A 15,628-nucleotide genomic window follows, 5' to 3' on the forward strand; every position below is an offset into this window, starting at 1 on the left:
CCGTGCTGCCGGGGCGGGGCCACCCACCCTCTGTCGCCGTGAGGAGAGCGCGCATTGGCTGCGCCGTCCGGGGGCGGGGACAGGGGGCGGGGCCAGGTGGGTCGCAGGGGGAGCTGCGCCGGGCGGGCGTCGGGCACCGGGCACCGGGCACCGGGCACAGCCTGCACCGGCACCGGGCACCGACACAGCCCTGCATGGGGCACCGGGCACAGCCTGCACCGGCACCGGCACCGGGCACCGACACAGCCCTGCACGGGGCACCGGCACCGGGCACCCGCACAGCCCTGCACCGGCACCGGGCACCGACACAGCCCTGCACGGGGCACCGGGCACCCGCACAGCCCTGCTTGGGGCACCGGGCACAGCCCGGCACTGGGCACCGGCACCGGGCACCGGCACAGCCCTGCACGGGGCACCGGGCACAGCCCTGCACCGGCACCGGGCACCGACACAGCCCTGCACGGGGCACCGGCACGGGCACCGACACAGCCCTGCACGGGGCACCGGGCACCCGCACAGCCCTGCTTGGGGCACCGGGCACAGCCCGGCACTGGGCACCGGCACCGGGCACCGGCACAGCCCTGCACGGGGCACCGGGCACAGCCCTGCACCGGCACCGGGCACCGACACAGCCCTGCACGGGGCACCGGCACGGGCACCGACACAGCCCTGCACGGGGCACCGGGCACCCGCACAGCCCTGCTTGGGGCACCGGGCACAGCCCGGCACTGGGCACCGGCACCGGGCACCGGCACAGCCCTGCACGGGGCACCGGGCACAGCCCTGCACCGGCACCGGGCACCGACACAGCCCTGCACGGGGCACCGGCACGGGCACCGACACAGCCCTGCACGGGGCACCGGGCACCCGCACAGCCCTGCTTGGGGCACCGGGCACAGCCCGGCACTGGGCACCGGCACCGGGCACCGACACAGCCCTGCACGGGGCACCGGGCACAGCCCTGCACCGGCACCGGCACCGGCACAGCCCTGCACGGGGCACCGGGCACAGCCCTGCACCGGCACCGGCACCGGGCACCGACACAGCCCTGCACGGGGCACCGGGCACAGCCCTGCACCGGCACCGGCACCGGGCACCGGCACAGCCCTGCACGGGGCACCGGGCACAGCCCTGCACCGGCACCAGCACCGGGCACCGACACAGCCCTGCACGGGGCACCGGCACCGGGCACCGGCACAGCCCTGCACGGGGCACCGGGCACAGCCCTGCACCGGCACCGGCACCGGGCACCGGCACAGCCCTGCACGGGGCGCCGGCACCGGGCACTGGGCACGGGCACCGGCACAGCCCTGCACGGGGCACCGGGCACAGCCCTGCACCGGCACCGGCACCGACACAGCCCTGCATGGGGCACCGGCACCGGCACCGGCACAGCCCTGCACGGGGCACCGGGCACTGGCACAGCCCTGTACCGGGCACAGCTCTGCACTGGGCACCATGCACAGCCCTTGCACTGGGCAGCGGGAACCGCCCTTGCACTGGGCACACCTCAGCACCGGCGCTGGGCACTGTTCGGGCACTGAACAGCACCCCTGCACCACGAAGCGGGAACTGTCCCTGCACCGAGCACCGGCGTCACCCCTGCACCAGCCCTGGGAACTGGTGGGGCGCCGGCACTGCCCCTGCAGCGGGCAGCGCCCCTGCGTGGAGCACCAGCACCAGCGCCGGGCGCGAGCACTGTCCTGGCACCTGGCACCATCCCTGCACCGAGCAGTGGGCACCGGGTATCGGGTGCCGAGAACCGGGCACCATCTACCGGGCACGAGGCGCTGGGTACTGCACTGGGCACTGGGTGCTGCACTGGGCGCTGGGCACTGGGCACTGCACTGGGCACTGGGCACTGGGCACTGGGCACTGGGCACTGCACTGGGCACTGGGCACCGCACTGGGCGCTGGGCACTTCCTTGGGCACCGGGCACTGCACTGGGCACTGGGTGCTGCACTGGGTGCTGCACTGGGTGCTGGGCACTGCACCGGGGGCTGGGCACTGCCTTGGGCACCGGGCACTGCCCTGAGCACTGGGCACTGCATTGGGTGCTGCCCTGGGCACAGCTGCTGCCCTGGGCACAGCCCCCGCCCAGGCCCTGGGTGACGGGGACCCGGCAGGCGTCACCAGCGACGAGCGCAGCCGGCAGCGGCGCGGCGGGCGCGAGCGAGCCGTCCCCGGGGCCCCGCCGTTGCCAGGATCCTGCCGGCGCCGGCAGAGCTGCAGGATGCAGGGCCTCCGCCGGGCGCTGTCCCGCTGCGGGACCCAGCCCCGGCCGAGCGGCCGAGCGGGGCTCAGCGCCGCGGCCGAGCCCAGTGCCCGCGCCCTGCAGGCCCAGGGGTGAGCGGGACACGGCCGCCCGCCGTGGGGCCGGGGAGCTGGGCATCCTGCCCACGGCGTGGGGCAATACGGGGTACGGTGCGGGGCACGGGCCATTGCCGTGTCTCCCTCCTGCTGCAGCACCGGTGCCCCCCGCAGCTGGATCCTCGACCCCGCCGGAGACTGGTACTACTGGTGGATCAGCGTCATGGTCCTGCCCATCATGTACAACTGGATCATCCTCATCTGCAGGTGCCTGGCCGGGCGCGGGGCGGGTGCCGGTGCCGGTGCTGGCAAGCCTCCGGTGCGGCCCCCCAGCCGCGGGGAGCAGGGCTCCCCCCCGGCACCCAGCGTGCCGCGGGGCCCAGGAGTCCTGGCACCCAGGCCACACCGTCCCCCAGCCGGTCTGGCGCCGGCGGGGGCTGCCGGGTGCTGCGGCGGCCGAGGGGCCGGCAGCCCCGGTGACGCCGCCTGCACGGGCAGGTCCTGCTTCGCCGACCTGCAGGAGCAGCACGCGCTGGTGTGGCTGAGCCTCGACTACCTCTGCGACGCGCTCTACCTGCTGGACATCGCCGTCCGCTGCCACACCGGTCAGTGCCCCCGCACGCGCGGGCTCGCCCCCGAGCCCCACGGCCCAACCCGGGGCGGGGGGCACCGCCCAGCCCATGGGGCCCGCACCCTCGCCCTGCCCCACGGGCACAGCCTGCTGCCTGTGCTTGCACACACAAACGCACGCCTGCTCTGTACGTGCAGACGTGGTAATACACGCAGGCATGCATAGATACGTGTGCACGCTCACGTCTGCACCCCCACGCCTTCGCCCATGTATGTGCGCACACGTGTGTGCATGCCCACGTCCACGTGCAGACACACCTGCGTACCGATGCGCACACGCACGTGCACACCTATCTGCGTGCGTAAGTGGGTGAATGCATATGCACACGCAGCTAGCGCATGCGTGACCCCGGCAGGCAGGGCCACCGCCCCGGCCAGGCGTGGGGCAGGCAGGGGGTTGGCTTGGCACTGCGGGGTTCCCGACTCCCCAGCACGCAGAGCCCCCCGGCACCACGGGCCGCCCAGACCCCTGCCCCGAAGCGGCATCCCACGAGACGCGGGTGCCGGGGCCCCTCTGCACCGCACGCCGGGCGCCCCGTCCTCCTCCGCCAACCTCCTCCTGGCACGGGGAAGCCCTGGGCCCCTCATCGCCTGCGTGGGGACCCATCCATCCCCCTTGCTGCGAGACCGCCACGGCCGCGCACCCTGCAAGGAGCCCCCCGCAGCAGCGCCACTTCCCCCCCACCCTGCGATGCCCCCCCGGCACGCATTGGGGGTGCCCTGCTCCCGGGGGTGCCTGGGATGTCCAACCCCTGCAGCCGGGGTTCCCCGCGGCACGGCGCGGCACGGCACGGCACGGCACGCACCCCCTCACCCGCCGCCCCCAGGCTTCCTGGAGGAGGGCATCCTGGTGCGGGACCCTGCCCAGATCCGGCGGCGCTACCTGGGCTCCCCGTCCTTCCCCTGGGACGTGGCCTCGGTGCTGCCCACCGACCTGCTCTACCTGCGCCTGGGGCTGGGGGCGCCGGCCGTGCGGGCCAACCGCTGCCTGCGGGCACCGCGGCTCTTGGAGGCCTTCGACCGGCGGGAGACGCGCACAGGCTACCCCAACGCCTTCCGCATCGCCAAGCTGATGCTCTACGTCTTCGTCACCATCCACTGGAACGCCTGCCTCTACTTCGCCCTCTCCACCCGCCTGGGGCTGGGCGCCGACGCCTGGGTCTGCCCCAACGCCAGCCGCCCCGGCTTCGCCCGCCCGCTGCGCCAGTACCTCTACAGCTTCTACTTCTCCACCCTCATCCTCGCCACCGTGGGCGACACGCCGGAGCCCCGGCGCGAGGAGGAGTTCCTCTTCGTGATCGCCGGCTTCCTCCTGGCCGTGCTGGGCTTCGCCACCATCATGGGCAGCATGAGCTCCGTCATCTCCAACGTGAACGCGGCCGACGCCGCCTTCTACCCCGACCACGACCCGGTGCAGCACTACCTGCAGACGCACGGCGTGGGCCGGCGGCTGGCCCGGCGGGTGGCCCGCTGGCACCAGCACCTGCGGGCCCACAAGAAGCTGACGGAGGAGCGGGGGGTGCTGCGGCACCTGCCGGCCCGGCTGCGGGCCGAGGTGGCCGCCAGCGTGCACCTGCCGGCCCTGCGCAAGGTGGCCCTCTTCCAGAGCTGCGAGCGCGGCGTGCTGGAGGAGCTGGTGCTCAAGCTGCGGCCCCAGGTCTTCAGCCCCGGCGAGTTCGTCTGCCGCAAGGGCGACGTCGGCCGCGAGATGTACTTCGTCCGCGAGGGGCGGCTGGCCGTGGTGGCCGACGACGGCGTCACCCAGCTCGCCGTCCTGGGCGAGGGGCTCTACTTCGGCGAGATCAGCCTCATCAACATCAAAGGTAAGCCCGGGGCGCCGGCCCCTGCCGCGGGACCCCCGCTCCTGCGCCCCCCGCCTCACCGCGGCCTCCCCGTCCCCAGGGAACAAGTCGGGAAACCGGCGCACGGCCAACATCAAGAGCATCGGCTACTCGGACCTCTTCTGCCTCTCCAAGGAGGACCTGAGGGAGGTGCTGGCCGAGTTCCCCAGCGCCCGGGCCATGATGGAGGCCAAGGGCCGCGAGATCCTGCTGCGCCTGGACAAGCTGGACGTGCACGCCGAGGCGGCGGCGGCGGCGGCGGCCGAGGAGGCCGAGCGCCGGGCGCGGGCGCTGGAGGCGGCCCTGGAGGGGCTGCAGACCCGGGTGGCCCGGCTGCTGGCCCAGCTGGAGTCCAGCGCCTTCAAGCTGGCGCTGCGCATCGAGCGCCTGGAGCGCCGGCTCCGGCGGCGGGGCGCTGCCGGGGAACCGGGTCCTGCTGGGGCCCAGGGGCCTGCCACGCCGCGGGGTCCTGCTGGGGGACAGGGTCCCACCAGGGCACCAGGTCCCAGTGGGGCACCAGGTCCCACCAGGGTGCAGGGCCCTGCCACGCCGCGGGGTCCTGCTGGGGGACAGGGTCCCACCAGGGCACCAGGTCCCAGTGGGGCACCAGGTCCCACCAGGGCGCAGGTGCCTGCCACGCTGCGGGGTCCTGCTGGGGGACAGGGTGATGCCGCGGGACAGGGCGATGCTGGGGTACAGGGTGATGCCGGCGGACGGGGTCCTGCCAGGGGACGGGGTCCTGCTGGGGGACAGGATGATGCTGGGAAACGGGGTCCTGCTGGGGGACGGGGTCCTGCCGGGGGACAGGGTCCTGCCGGGGGATGGGGTCTTGCTGGGGGACAGGGTGATGCTGGGGGATGGGGTCCTGCTGGTGGACGGGGTCCTGCCGGGGAACAGGGTCCTGCCGGGAGACAGGGTGATGCTGGGGGACGGGGCGATGCCGGGGGACGGGGTCCTGCTGGTGGACGGGGTCCTGCTGGGAGACGGGGTCCTGCTGGTGGACGGGGTCCTGCTGGGGGACGGGGTCCTGCTGGGGGACGGGGCGATGCCGGGGGACGGGGCGATGCCGGGGGACGGGGTCTTGCTGGGGGACGGGGCTCCGCGGGGGTGCAGGGCATGCGGGGCACAGCCACCCGGCGCTGAGGGTTAACCGGCAGCAACTCCTCGTCCGGGTGCAGTGTGAGGAACCGGTGACCATGGTTGCTAGGTAACATTGACAGTAGTTGCTAGGTAGCAATGACAGCAGTTGCTAAGTAACAATGACAACAACTGCCAAGTAACAGTGACCAAGTTCTATGTAACATTGACAATAGGTGCTAGGTAACAATGACAACAGCTGGTAACTAACAGTAACAATAGTTGCTGCGTAACTGTTAGAACTTGCTGGGGAACAATAAAGACAGTTGCTACCGGAGAACAACAATAGCTGCAGGAACAGGTCCACGGGCCGGGCAGGGACAGGGGAAGGAGCAGGGGCAGGGACAAGGACAGGGACAGGGACAGGGATAGGGGCAGGGGCAGGGACAGGGCAGGGGCAGGGATAGGAGCAGGGATGGGGATAGGGATGGGGCAGGGATAGGAGCAGGGACAGGAACAGGGATAGGAGAGGGATGGGGCAGGGAGAGGGGCAGGGACAGGGTTAGGGATAGGGGCAGGGTGAGGGAAAGGCAGGACAAAGGCAGGGGCAGGAATAGGGACAAGGATAAGGATGGGGCAGGGCTTGGGGCTGGCGTAAGGGCAGGGATAAGGACACGGACAAGGGCAGGGGCTGGAGGCAGGGCTAAAGGATGGGGATTGGGGCAGAAATGGGGCAGGGAGAGGGACGGAGCAGGGCAGGGACAAGGACAAGGATGGGGCAGGGATGGGGAAGGGACAGGGAGAGGGACAGGGACAGGGATAGGAACAGAGATGGGGCAGGGTAGGGACAGGAACAGGGCTAGAGGCAGGGCTAAAAGATAGGGATTGGGGCAGGGAGGGGGACAGGGATAGACGGGGCAGGGATAGGGGAAGGGGCAGGGATGGGGCAGGGGTGGGGACCGGGCAGGGCTATCGGGGGGGCTCACCCGGGGCACCGGGAGGGCGAGCGGGGCTCCAGCGGGCCGAGCCCGGCTCCGGACCGAGCAACCGCCCTCGGGCTGCTGCGGGCCGCCGGGCCGGGAGAGCCGGTCGCGCCGGGGCTGCTCGGCCCCGGCCCCGGCACCGCCCGCCCCACGGCCGGCGGGCGGGCGGGACACGCGCGGCACCGCCGGGGCTCCAGCCCACGAACGCGCGTGTCCGTGGCCTCGCGGCTGGGAGCGGCCGCAGCCGCTGCCGCGGGGGGGGCGGCGGCACCGCGGGGGGCGGGGGCGGCAGGGGGCCGGGGGCACCGCGGGGGGCGCGGAGGGACCGCGGGGGGCCGGGTGCACCGCTGGGGGGGGCAAGGGGGGCGCGGGGGCGGCGGGGGGGCCGGGGGCACCGCGGGGGGAAAGGGGGGGCAAGGGGGCAAGGGGGCACCGCGGGGGGCGCGGAGGGACCGCGGGGGGCCGGGGGCACCGCGGGGGGCGCGGGCGGCGCTGCCCAGCCGGGTCCGGGAGGCTCCCGCGCCGCCTCCCGCAGCCGCCCCGGCCCGGTGCCGGTGCCGGTGCCGGTGCCGGTCGCCGCTGCATCTGCTCCCCGGACCCGGCAGCGCCGGGACCCTGCGCCGCCGGGTGCCTGCTCCGCGCCGCGCTGCACCCCCGAGCCCCCCCGCGCTCTGCATCGGCATTGTCCCCTCCGCCCCCTGCATCCCCGCAAGTCCCCCCTTACCCCCTTACCGCCCCCCCCAAATGCCCCTGCACCCCCTCTGCCTCTGCAGCATCCCACCGCCCCTCCGTCCCCCCAAATGCCCCCTCCACCCCCGATGCCCCTGCAGCATCCCACCGTCCCCCCTTCCCCCAAATACACCCTCCACCCACACTGCCCTGCATCGTCCTACTGCCCCCCGTCCCCCCAAATGCCCCCTCCACCCCCGATGCCCCTGCAGCATCCCACCGTCCCCTCCTTCACCCCAAACGTCCCCTGCACCCCCGATGCCCCTGCAGCATCCCACCGTCCCCCCTTCCCCCAAATACACCCTCCACCAACACTGCCCCTGCATCGTCCTACTGCCCCCCGTCCCCCCAAACGCCCCCTGCACCCCCGCTGCCCCTGCAGCATCCCACCGCCCCCCGTCCCCCCAAACGCCCCCTCCACCCCCGATGCCCCTGCAGCATCCCACCGCCCCCCGTCCCCCCAAACGCCCCCTGCGCCCCCGCTGCCCCATCCCGCGCGGCCCCTCCACCCCTCGGTCCCCCGGGCCTCCCCCGCCGCCCCCGCCCGCTCCCGCTGCCCGCCCGCTCCCCCGCCCCGGCCGCCGCTGGCGCCGCCCCCGCTCACTCGCTCGGCGGCTCCGGAGCGAGCGGGGCCGCGCGTCCCCGCTGCCGCCGCTGCCGCCGCTGCCGCAGCCGCTGCCGCAGCCGGTGCCGGTGCCGGTGCCGCCGCCCGCGGCAGCGCGATGGGCGCGGGGCGGCCCTGAGGCGGCGCCATGGACCCGCGGCGCCTCAACGACTCGCTGCAGGAGCTGCTCTGCCGCCCCGGCCCCGGCCCCGGCCCCGGCAACGCCACCGGCAACGCCACCGGCGCCGGCAACGCCTGGAACGGCTCCGCCTGCGACCTCCTCCGCAGGGGCCTCCGCGGGCCCCCCGCGCCCAAAGGTGAGCCGGGACGGGGCGGGACGGGACGGGACGGGACGGGACGGGACGGGACGGGACCGGACAGGACCGGACCGGACGGGACCGGACGGGACCGGACAGCCCCCGGCTGGACACGGCTCCCGGCGCTGCGCCCGAGCCTCCCGGTGCGCCCCGTCCGCCTGCCCGGTGCACCCTCCGTGCGCCCCACCGCCTGCCCGGTGCACCCCCCGTGCGCCCCACTGCCTGCCCGGTGCACCCTCCGTGCGCCCCGTCCGCCTGCCCGGTGCACCCCCCGTGCGCCCCACTGCCTGCCCGGTGCACCCCCCGTGCGCCCCGTCCGCCTGCCCGGTGCACCCTCCGTGCGCCCCACCGCCTGCCCGGTGCACCCTCCGTGCGCCCCGTCCGCCTGCCCGGTGCACCCTCTGTGCGCTCCACTGCCTGCCCGGTGCACCCCCCGTGCGCCCCGTCCGCCTGCCCGGTGCACCCCCCTGTGCGCCCCACTGCCTGCCCGGTGCACCCTCCGTGTGCCCTGTCCGTGTGCCCCGTCTGCCTGCCCGGTGCACCCCCCGTGCGCCCCACTGCCTGCCCGGTGCACCCTCCGTGCACCCCGTCTGCCTGCCCGGTGCACCCTTCCGTGCGCCCCATCCGCCTGCCCAGTGCACCCTCCGTGCGCCCCGTCCGCCTGCCCAGTGCACCCCCCGTGCGCCCCGTCCGCCTGCCCGGTGCACCCCCCGTGCGCTCCACTGCCTGCCCGGTGCACCCTCCATGCGCCCCGTCCGCCTGCCTGGTGCACCCTTCCGTGCACCCTGTCCGCCTGCCCGGTGCACCCCCCGTGCGCCCCACTGCCTGCCCGGTGCACCCTCCGTGCGCCCCATCTGCCTGCCCAGTGCACCCCCCGTGCGCCCCGTCCGCCTGCCCAGTGCACCCCACGTGCGTCCCACTGCCTGCCCGGTGCACCCCCCGTGTGCCCCGTCCGCCTGCCCAGTGCACCCTTCCGTGCGCCCCATCCGCCTGCCCAGTGCACCCCCCGTGCGCCCCGTCCGCCTGCCCGGTGCACCCCCCGTGCACCCCACTGCCTGCCCGGTGCACCCCCCGTGCGCCCCGTCCGCCTGCCTGGTGCACCCTCCGTGCGCCCCACCGCCTGCCTGGTGCACCCCCCATGCACCCCGTCCGCCTGCCCGGTGCACCCTCCGTGCGCCCCGTCCGCCTGCCCGGTGCACCCCCCGTGTGCCCCACTGCCTGCCCGGTGCACCCCCCGTGCGCCCCGTCCGCCTGCCCGGTGCACCCCCCGTGTGCCCCACTGCCTGCCCGGTGCACCCCCCGTGCGCCCCACTGCCTGCCCGGTGCACCCCCCTGTGCGCCCCGTCCGCCTGCCCGGTGCACCCCCCGTGCGCCCCACTGCCTGCCCGGTGCACCCCCCGTGCGCCCTGTCCGCCTGCCCGGTGCACCCCCCATGCACCCCGTCCGCCTGCCTGGTGCACCCTTCCGTGCGCCCCGTCCGCCTGCCCGGTGCACCCCCCGTGCGTCCCACTGCCTGCCCGGTGCACCCCCCGTGCGCCCCGTCCGCCTGCCCGGTGCACCCCCCGTGCGCCCCACTGCCTGCCCAGTGCACCCCCCGTGCGCCCCGTCCGCCTGCCCGGTGCACCCCCCCGTGCGCCCCGTCCGCCTGCCCGGTGCACCCCCCATGCACCCCGTCCGCCTGCCTGGTGCACCCTTCCGTGCGCCCCGTCCGCCTGCCCGGTGCACCCCCCGTGCGCCCCGTCCGCCTGCCCGGTGCACCCTTCCGTGCTCCCCCTCCGCCTGCCCAGTGTACCCCCCGTGCGCCCCGTCCGCCTGCCTGGTGCACCCTTCCGTGCACCCCGTCCGCCTGCCCGGTGCACCCCCCGTGCGCTCCACTGCCTGCCCGGTGCACCCCCCTGTGCGCCCCATTGCCTGCCCGGTGCACCCTCCGTGCGCCCCGTCTGCTTGCCTCATGCACCCCCCTGTGCACCCCAGTCTGTGCTCCGTCCACCTGCATGGTGCCCCCTCCTGCACACCGTGCCACACGCTCCACTGCGCACTCTGCCGTGCGTCCCATCCACCTGCCTGGAGCACCCCCCGTGCACCCCACACCTCCCAATGTGCTGCCCACCTGCCTGGTTCACCCCACCATACACCTCCTGTGCACTCTGCTGTGCACCGTGTCCACCCGCCCGGTGCACCCCAGTGCGCCCCCCTGTGTCCTGTCTGCCTCCCCAAAGCAGCTCCGTTCATCCCACCGTGCACACGGTGCACCCCATGCTCCTGCCTCCACGCAGCCCGGAGCATCCCACAGTGCCCCATCCCTGCTGCATCTGGGTCTGGTTTGTCACACCAGCTGGTGCCCACAGCACAGTCCCAGGTCCCAGTCACTGGCCCGGGGGGGCTGCGTGCCCAAGCGGCACCAGACTGCAGGACAGCAGGACCCCCTACCCCGCACGGCACCACCCGGCTCTGCGGCTCCACAGCTCCACGCCTCGGGGCTCTGCGGCTCCACAGCTCGGAGCTCTGCGGCTTGGGGGCTCCACGGCTCGGAGCTCCGCAGCTCCATGGCTCCATGGTTCCACTGCTCGGAGCTCCGCGGCTTGGGGGCTCCACAGCTCCACTGCTCGGAGCTCCGCGGCTTGGGGGCTCCACAGCTCCACTGCTCGGAGCTCCGCGGCTTGGGGGCTCCACAGCTCCACTGCTCGGAGCTCCGCGGCTTGGGGGCTCCACAGCTCCACTGCTCGGAGCTCCGCGGCTTGGGGGCTCCACAGCTCCACTGCTCGGAGCTCCGCGGCTTGGGGGCTCCACAGCTCCACTGCTCGGAGCTCCGCGGCTTGGGGGCTCCACAGCTCCACTGCTCGGAGCTCTGCGGCTTGGGGGCTCCACAGCTCCACTGCTCGGAGCTCTGCGGCTTGGGGGCTCCACAGCTCCACTGCTTGGAGCTCTGCGGCTTGGGGGCTCCAGGGCTCCACTGCTCAGAGCTCTGCGGCTTGGGGGCTCCACAGCTCCACTGCTCGGAGCTCTGCAGCTCCATGGCTCCACGGTTCCACTGCTCGGAGCTCTGCGGCTTGGGGGCTCCACAGCTTCACTGCTCGGAGCTCTGCAGCTTGGGGGCTCCACAGCTCAGAGCTCTGCAGCTCGGGGGCTCCACAGCTGGAAGCTTTGCGGCTCACGGGCTCCATGGCTCCAGGGCTCCACTGCTCAGAGCTCCACAGCTCGGGGGCTCCACAGCTGGAAGCTTCGCAGCTCAGGGGCTCCAGGGCTCCACTGCTCAGAGCTCCACAGCTTGGGGGCTCCACATCTGGGAGCTCCGCAGTTCAGGGGCTCCGCAGCTCCACAGCCTGGGAGCTCTGTGGCTCAGGGACTCCGCAGCTTGGGCGCTCTGTGACCCTGTAGCTCAGGGGCTCCACGGCTCCACAGCTCCATCGCTTGGGGGCTCCACAGCTCGGGGGCACCGAGGTTCTGTGGCTCAGGGGCTCCCCAGCTCCACGGCTCACGGGCTCCGTGGCTCGGGGGCTCCACGGCTCGGGGGCTCTGCAGCTCAGGGGCACCGAGGCTCCCCTGCTCCAGGGCTCCCCAGCTCCATGACTCAGGGGCTCCACAGCTCAGAGGCTCCACGGCTCGGGGGCTCTGCAGCTCAGGGGTTCCTCAGCTCGGGGGCACCACAGCTCCCTGGCTCCGTGGCTCTGCAGGAGAGTCCTGCTGCGCCGGGGGAAGACGCCGTGGGGCATCCTGCTGGAATCCATCACGCCGAAGGGAGCCCAGGCGTCCTGGTGCCCGCTCCCCGCGTGCCTGCCAGGCGCTCGGAGAGCCGGCAGGAGCCCAGGCGCCCCCGGGCAGGCTGCGGGGCGCGCGGGGGCACCCGTGGCGCGCGCGTGACCGCTGCCACCCCGCAGACCTGGACCTGACGGTGCGCGTCCTGCTGTACGCGCTGATCTTTGTGCTGAGCGTGTGCGGGAACGCCCTGGTCGTGGCCGTGCTGCTCCTGAACCGCCGCCTGCGCACCGTCACCAACTCCTTCCTGCTGTCCCTGGCCCTCAGCGACCTCATGCTGGCCCTGTGCTGCATGCCCTTCACCCTCGTCCCCAATCTCATGGGCACCTTCGTCTTCGGAGAGGCCGTCTGCAAGCTCATGGCCTACCTGATGGGTAGGGAGCGGGGGGCGGCGGGGTGGGGGGCGGCGGGAGGGCAGGGCCCCGGCGCTGACCCCGGCCGCCCGCAGGCGTCTCCGTGTCCGTCTCCACCTTCAGCCTGGTGGCCATCGCCATCGAGCGGTACAGCGCCATCTGCAACCCGCTGCAGTCCCGCGTGTGGCAGACGCGCTCGCACGCCTGCCGGGTCATCGCCAGCACCTGGCTCTTCTCGGCGCTGCTCATGCTGCCCTACGCCGTCTACAGCACCACGCAGGTCCTGCCCGGCCCAGCCGCCCGCCCGCCCCTCAGCCAATGCACGCACAACTGGCCCAGCGCGCACGTCCGCCAGGCCTGGTGAGTCCGGCGGGGCGCCCCGCTGCCCCCCGCCCCGGCCGCCCTGCCACCGGCGCATGGTTGAGGTTGGAAGGGACCTCTGGAGATCACCTAGTCCAACCCCCCTGCTCAAGCAGGGTCACCTAGAGCACATTGCCCAGGATCGTGTCCAGGCGGGTTTTGAAGATCTCCAGCAAAGGAGACTCCACCACCTCTCTGGGCAACCTGTTCCAATGCTCTGTCACCCTCACAGCAAAGAAGTTTTTCCTCAGGTTCAGATGGACCTTCCTGTGGTTCAGTTTCTGCCCGTTGCCTCTTGTCCTGTTGCTGGGCACCACGGAGAAGAGGCTGGCCCCATCCTCTGGACACCCTCCCTCCAGATACTTGTACACGTTGATGAGATCCCCTCTCAGTCTTCTCTTCTCCAGGCTGAACAGGCCCAGCTCTTGCAGTCTTTCCTCAGAGCAGAGATGCTCCAGGCCCCTCATCATCTTCGCAGCCCTGCGGTGGACTCTCTCCAGTAGCGCCATGTCTCTCTTGTCTTCCAGGTACATCCTGCTGCTCCTCATCCTCTTCTTCGTCCCGGGCGCGGTGATGATCGTGGCCTACGGGCTCATCTCCCGCGAGCTCTACCGCGGCATCCGCTTCGAGCTGGACGTCAAGGGGGAGGCGGCAGGTGAGGGGCCGGGCGGGGGGCCGCGGGGCCGGGGGCCGCCGGGCCGGGGGTGACGCGTCCCGCTCTGCCGGCAGCCCAGCGCCACGGCGGGCCGGAGCCGGCGCCCGCCTGCGACGAGGGCGACGGCTGCTACCTGCAGCTCTCCCGGCCGGGCGGCGCGCTGGAGCTGCGGGCGCTGGGCTCGGCGGGCGCGCAGCAGGACCGCGCGCGCATCAACTCCTGCCAGGCGAAGCTGGTGGCCAAGCGCCGCGTCATCCGCATGCTGGTGGTCATCGTGGCCATGTTCTTCCTCTGCTGGCTGCCCATCTTCAGCGCCAACACGTGGCGCGCCTTCGCCCCGCGGGCGGCCCAGCGCGCCCTCTCCGGGGCGCCCATCTCCTTCATCCACCTGCTCTCCTACACCTCGGCCTGCGCCAACCCGCTCATCTACTGCTTCATGAACCGCCGCTTCCGGAAGGCCTTCCTGGCCACCTGCGCCGGCTGCCGCCGCGCCTGCCCGCGCCGCCCGCTCGACGAGGACGCGGCCCACCCCAACGCCTCCCTCTCCAAGTTCAGCTACACCACCGTCAGCAGCCTCGGCCCGCCCTGAGCCCCGGCCCCCCGGGCCTCCCTGCGCCGCGGCCTCCACTGGGCCTCCCTGCGCCCCGGGCCTCGCCGGGCCTCCCTGCACCCCGGGCCTCCCTGCACCCCGGGCCTCGCCGGGCCTCCCTGCACCGCGGCCTCCGCCGGGCCTCCCTGCACCCCGGCCCCCCGGGCCTCCCTGCGCCGCGGCCTCCGCCGGGCCTCCCTGCACCCCGGGCCTCCCTGCACCCCGGGCCTCGCCGGGCCTCCCTGCACCCCGGGCCTCCCTGCACCCCGGGCCTCGCCGGGCCTCCCTGTGCCACGGCCTCCGCCGGGCCTCCCTGCGCCCCAGACCTCACCGGGCCTCCCTGCACCATGGCCTCCGCTGGGCCTCCCTGCACCCCGGTACCCACCACGCATCCCTGCACCCCAGCACCCGCTGTGCCTCCATGCACCTGGCACCTGCCGTGCCTCTGTGCACCCCAGCACCCGCCGGGCCTCTCTGCAGCCCGGTACCCACCGGGCATCCGTGCACCCCGGCACCTGCTGGGCCTCCCTGCACCCCGGCCTTCACTGGGCCTCCCTGCACCCCAGCACCCACCAGGCCTCTGTGCTCCACGACCCTGCTGCGCCTCTGCGCATCCCAGTCCCCGCCATGCCTCCATGCCCCTGCCTGTGCTGTGTCTCCGTGCACCCCAGCACCCGCCGTGCCACCAGTCCCAGAGCAGCCCCTGCACCCGCCGTGCCTCTGTGCACCCCGGCACCCACTGTGCCTCCGGCCGTGCTGTGCCTCTGTGCATGCCGGCACGCACCGTGCCACCAGCCCCAGCACCCTCCCTGCACCCCAGCACCCTCCGTGCCTCTGTGCACCCCCAGGCCCTGCAGCACCCCACACCTCTGTGCACGCCCAGCCCCACTGGGCCCCGGCACCCCATGGGCATCCCCACCCCTCTGCCCCACGGTGCCCGCTGGCCCAGCCCAGCCCCACGCGCCCGGGCAGCGTCCACGGCGGAGCCCAGCCGGACGGGGGCCGGGAGCAGGGGCCTGGGGCTGCCCGTGCCCCGGCCGGGGGTCGGGGCGCCGGCGCTGGGGGGTCCCCTCGCCCTGCGCCCGGCCGGGCTGCAGGAGGCCGGGGCGCCGCGTCCTGCCCCCGGGGACCGGCCGCAGCCCGGCGGAGGCCAGGGACGGCGGGGACGCGGCGCCCCGGCCCGGCCCCGGGGCCTCCCCGCTCGCTGCCGCCGCTGCCCGCGGGTCCCGCCGCAATAAAGCCTTGACCCCGTCCCGCCTCGTCCGCTTCCTCCCATCCGGGCCGGGCGCGCGGAGCTGCAGGCAGCGGCACGGGCGGCACCGGGCTGCGGGACGGCCAGGCGCCGCTCGGGCACCCGCAGCCCCACGGCAGCGGAGCGGCAGGCCCTGCCCGCGGACCCCCAGCGCGCCCCACCACGCGCCCG

At 74.3% G+C, this 15,628-nt stretch overlaps 2 protein-coding genes across 2 annotated transcripts; both read left to right on the plus strand.

Moving 5' to 3' along the window:
• Positions 1-194: 194 nt before the first annotated feature.
• On the plus strand, positions 195-5,993 carry CNGA4 (cyclic nucleotide gated channel subunit alpha 4). Its single transcript, XM_068936120.1, has 8 exons — positions 195-1,429; positions 1,736-1,794; positions 2,128-2,347; positions 2,486-2,578; positions 2,810-2,916; positions 3,769-4,764; positions 4,844-5,475; positions 5,940-5,993. Exons 1-8 carry the CDS (start codon positions 195-197, stop codon positions 5,991-5,993), a joined length of 3,396 nt encoding a protein of 1,131 aa, XP_068792221.1.
• A 2,294-nt stretch (positions 5,994-8,287) lies between these two features.
• On the plus strand, positions 8,288-15,278 carry CCKBR (cholecystokinin B receptor). The gene is made up of 5 exons (XM_068930972.1): positions 8,288-8,492; positions 12,371-12,622; positions 12,697-12,961; positions 13,489-13,616; positions 13,691-15,278. The coding sequence occupies exons 1-5, from the start codon at positions 8,324-8,326 to the stop codon at positions 14,203-14,205; spliced, it is 1,329 nt and encodes a 442-aa protein (XP_068787073.1). The 5' UTR covers positions 8,288-8,323; the 3' UTR covers positions 14,206-15,278.
• Positions 15,279-15,628: the final 350 nt, after the last annotated feature.

The sequence above is a fragment of the Struthio camelus genome, chromosome 1 (assembly GCF_040807025.1).
Source record: "Struthio camelus isolate bStrCam1 chromosome 1, bStrCam1.hap1, whole genome shotgun sequence".
Lineage (NCBI taxonomy): Eukaryota > Metazoa > Chordata > Aves > Struthioniformes > Struthionidae > Struthio > Struthio camelus.

Coding starts and splice junctions, on each gene's coding strand:
- CNGA4 (XM_068936120.1), top strand. CDS start 195: ATGGGGCACCGGGCACAGCCTGCACCGGCACCGGCACCGGGCACCGAC. Junction 2,348..2,485: donor CGCGCCCTGCAGGCCCAGGG/GTGAGCGGGACA, acceptor TGCCCCCCGCAG/CTGGATCCTCGACCCCGCCG. Junction 2,917..3,768: donor CGCCGTCCGCTGCCACACCG/GTCAGTGCCCCC, acceptor CGCCGCCCCCAG/GCTTCCTGGAGGAGGGCATC.
- CCKBR (XM_068930972.1), top strand. CDS start 8,324: ATGGACCCGCGGCGCCTCAACGACTCGCTGCAGGAGCTGCTCTGCCGC. Junction 12,623..12,696: donor GCTCATGGCCTACCTGATGG/GTAGGGAGCGGG, acceptor GGCCGCCCGCAG/GCGTCTCCGTGTCCGTCTCC. Junction 12,962..13,488: donor GCGCACGTCCGCCAGGCCTG/GTGAGTCCGGCG, acceptor CTTGTCTTCCAG/GTACATCCTGCTGCTCCTCA.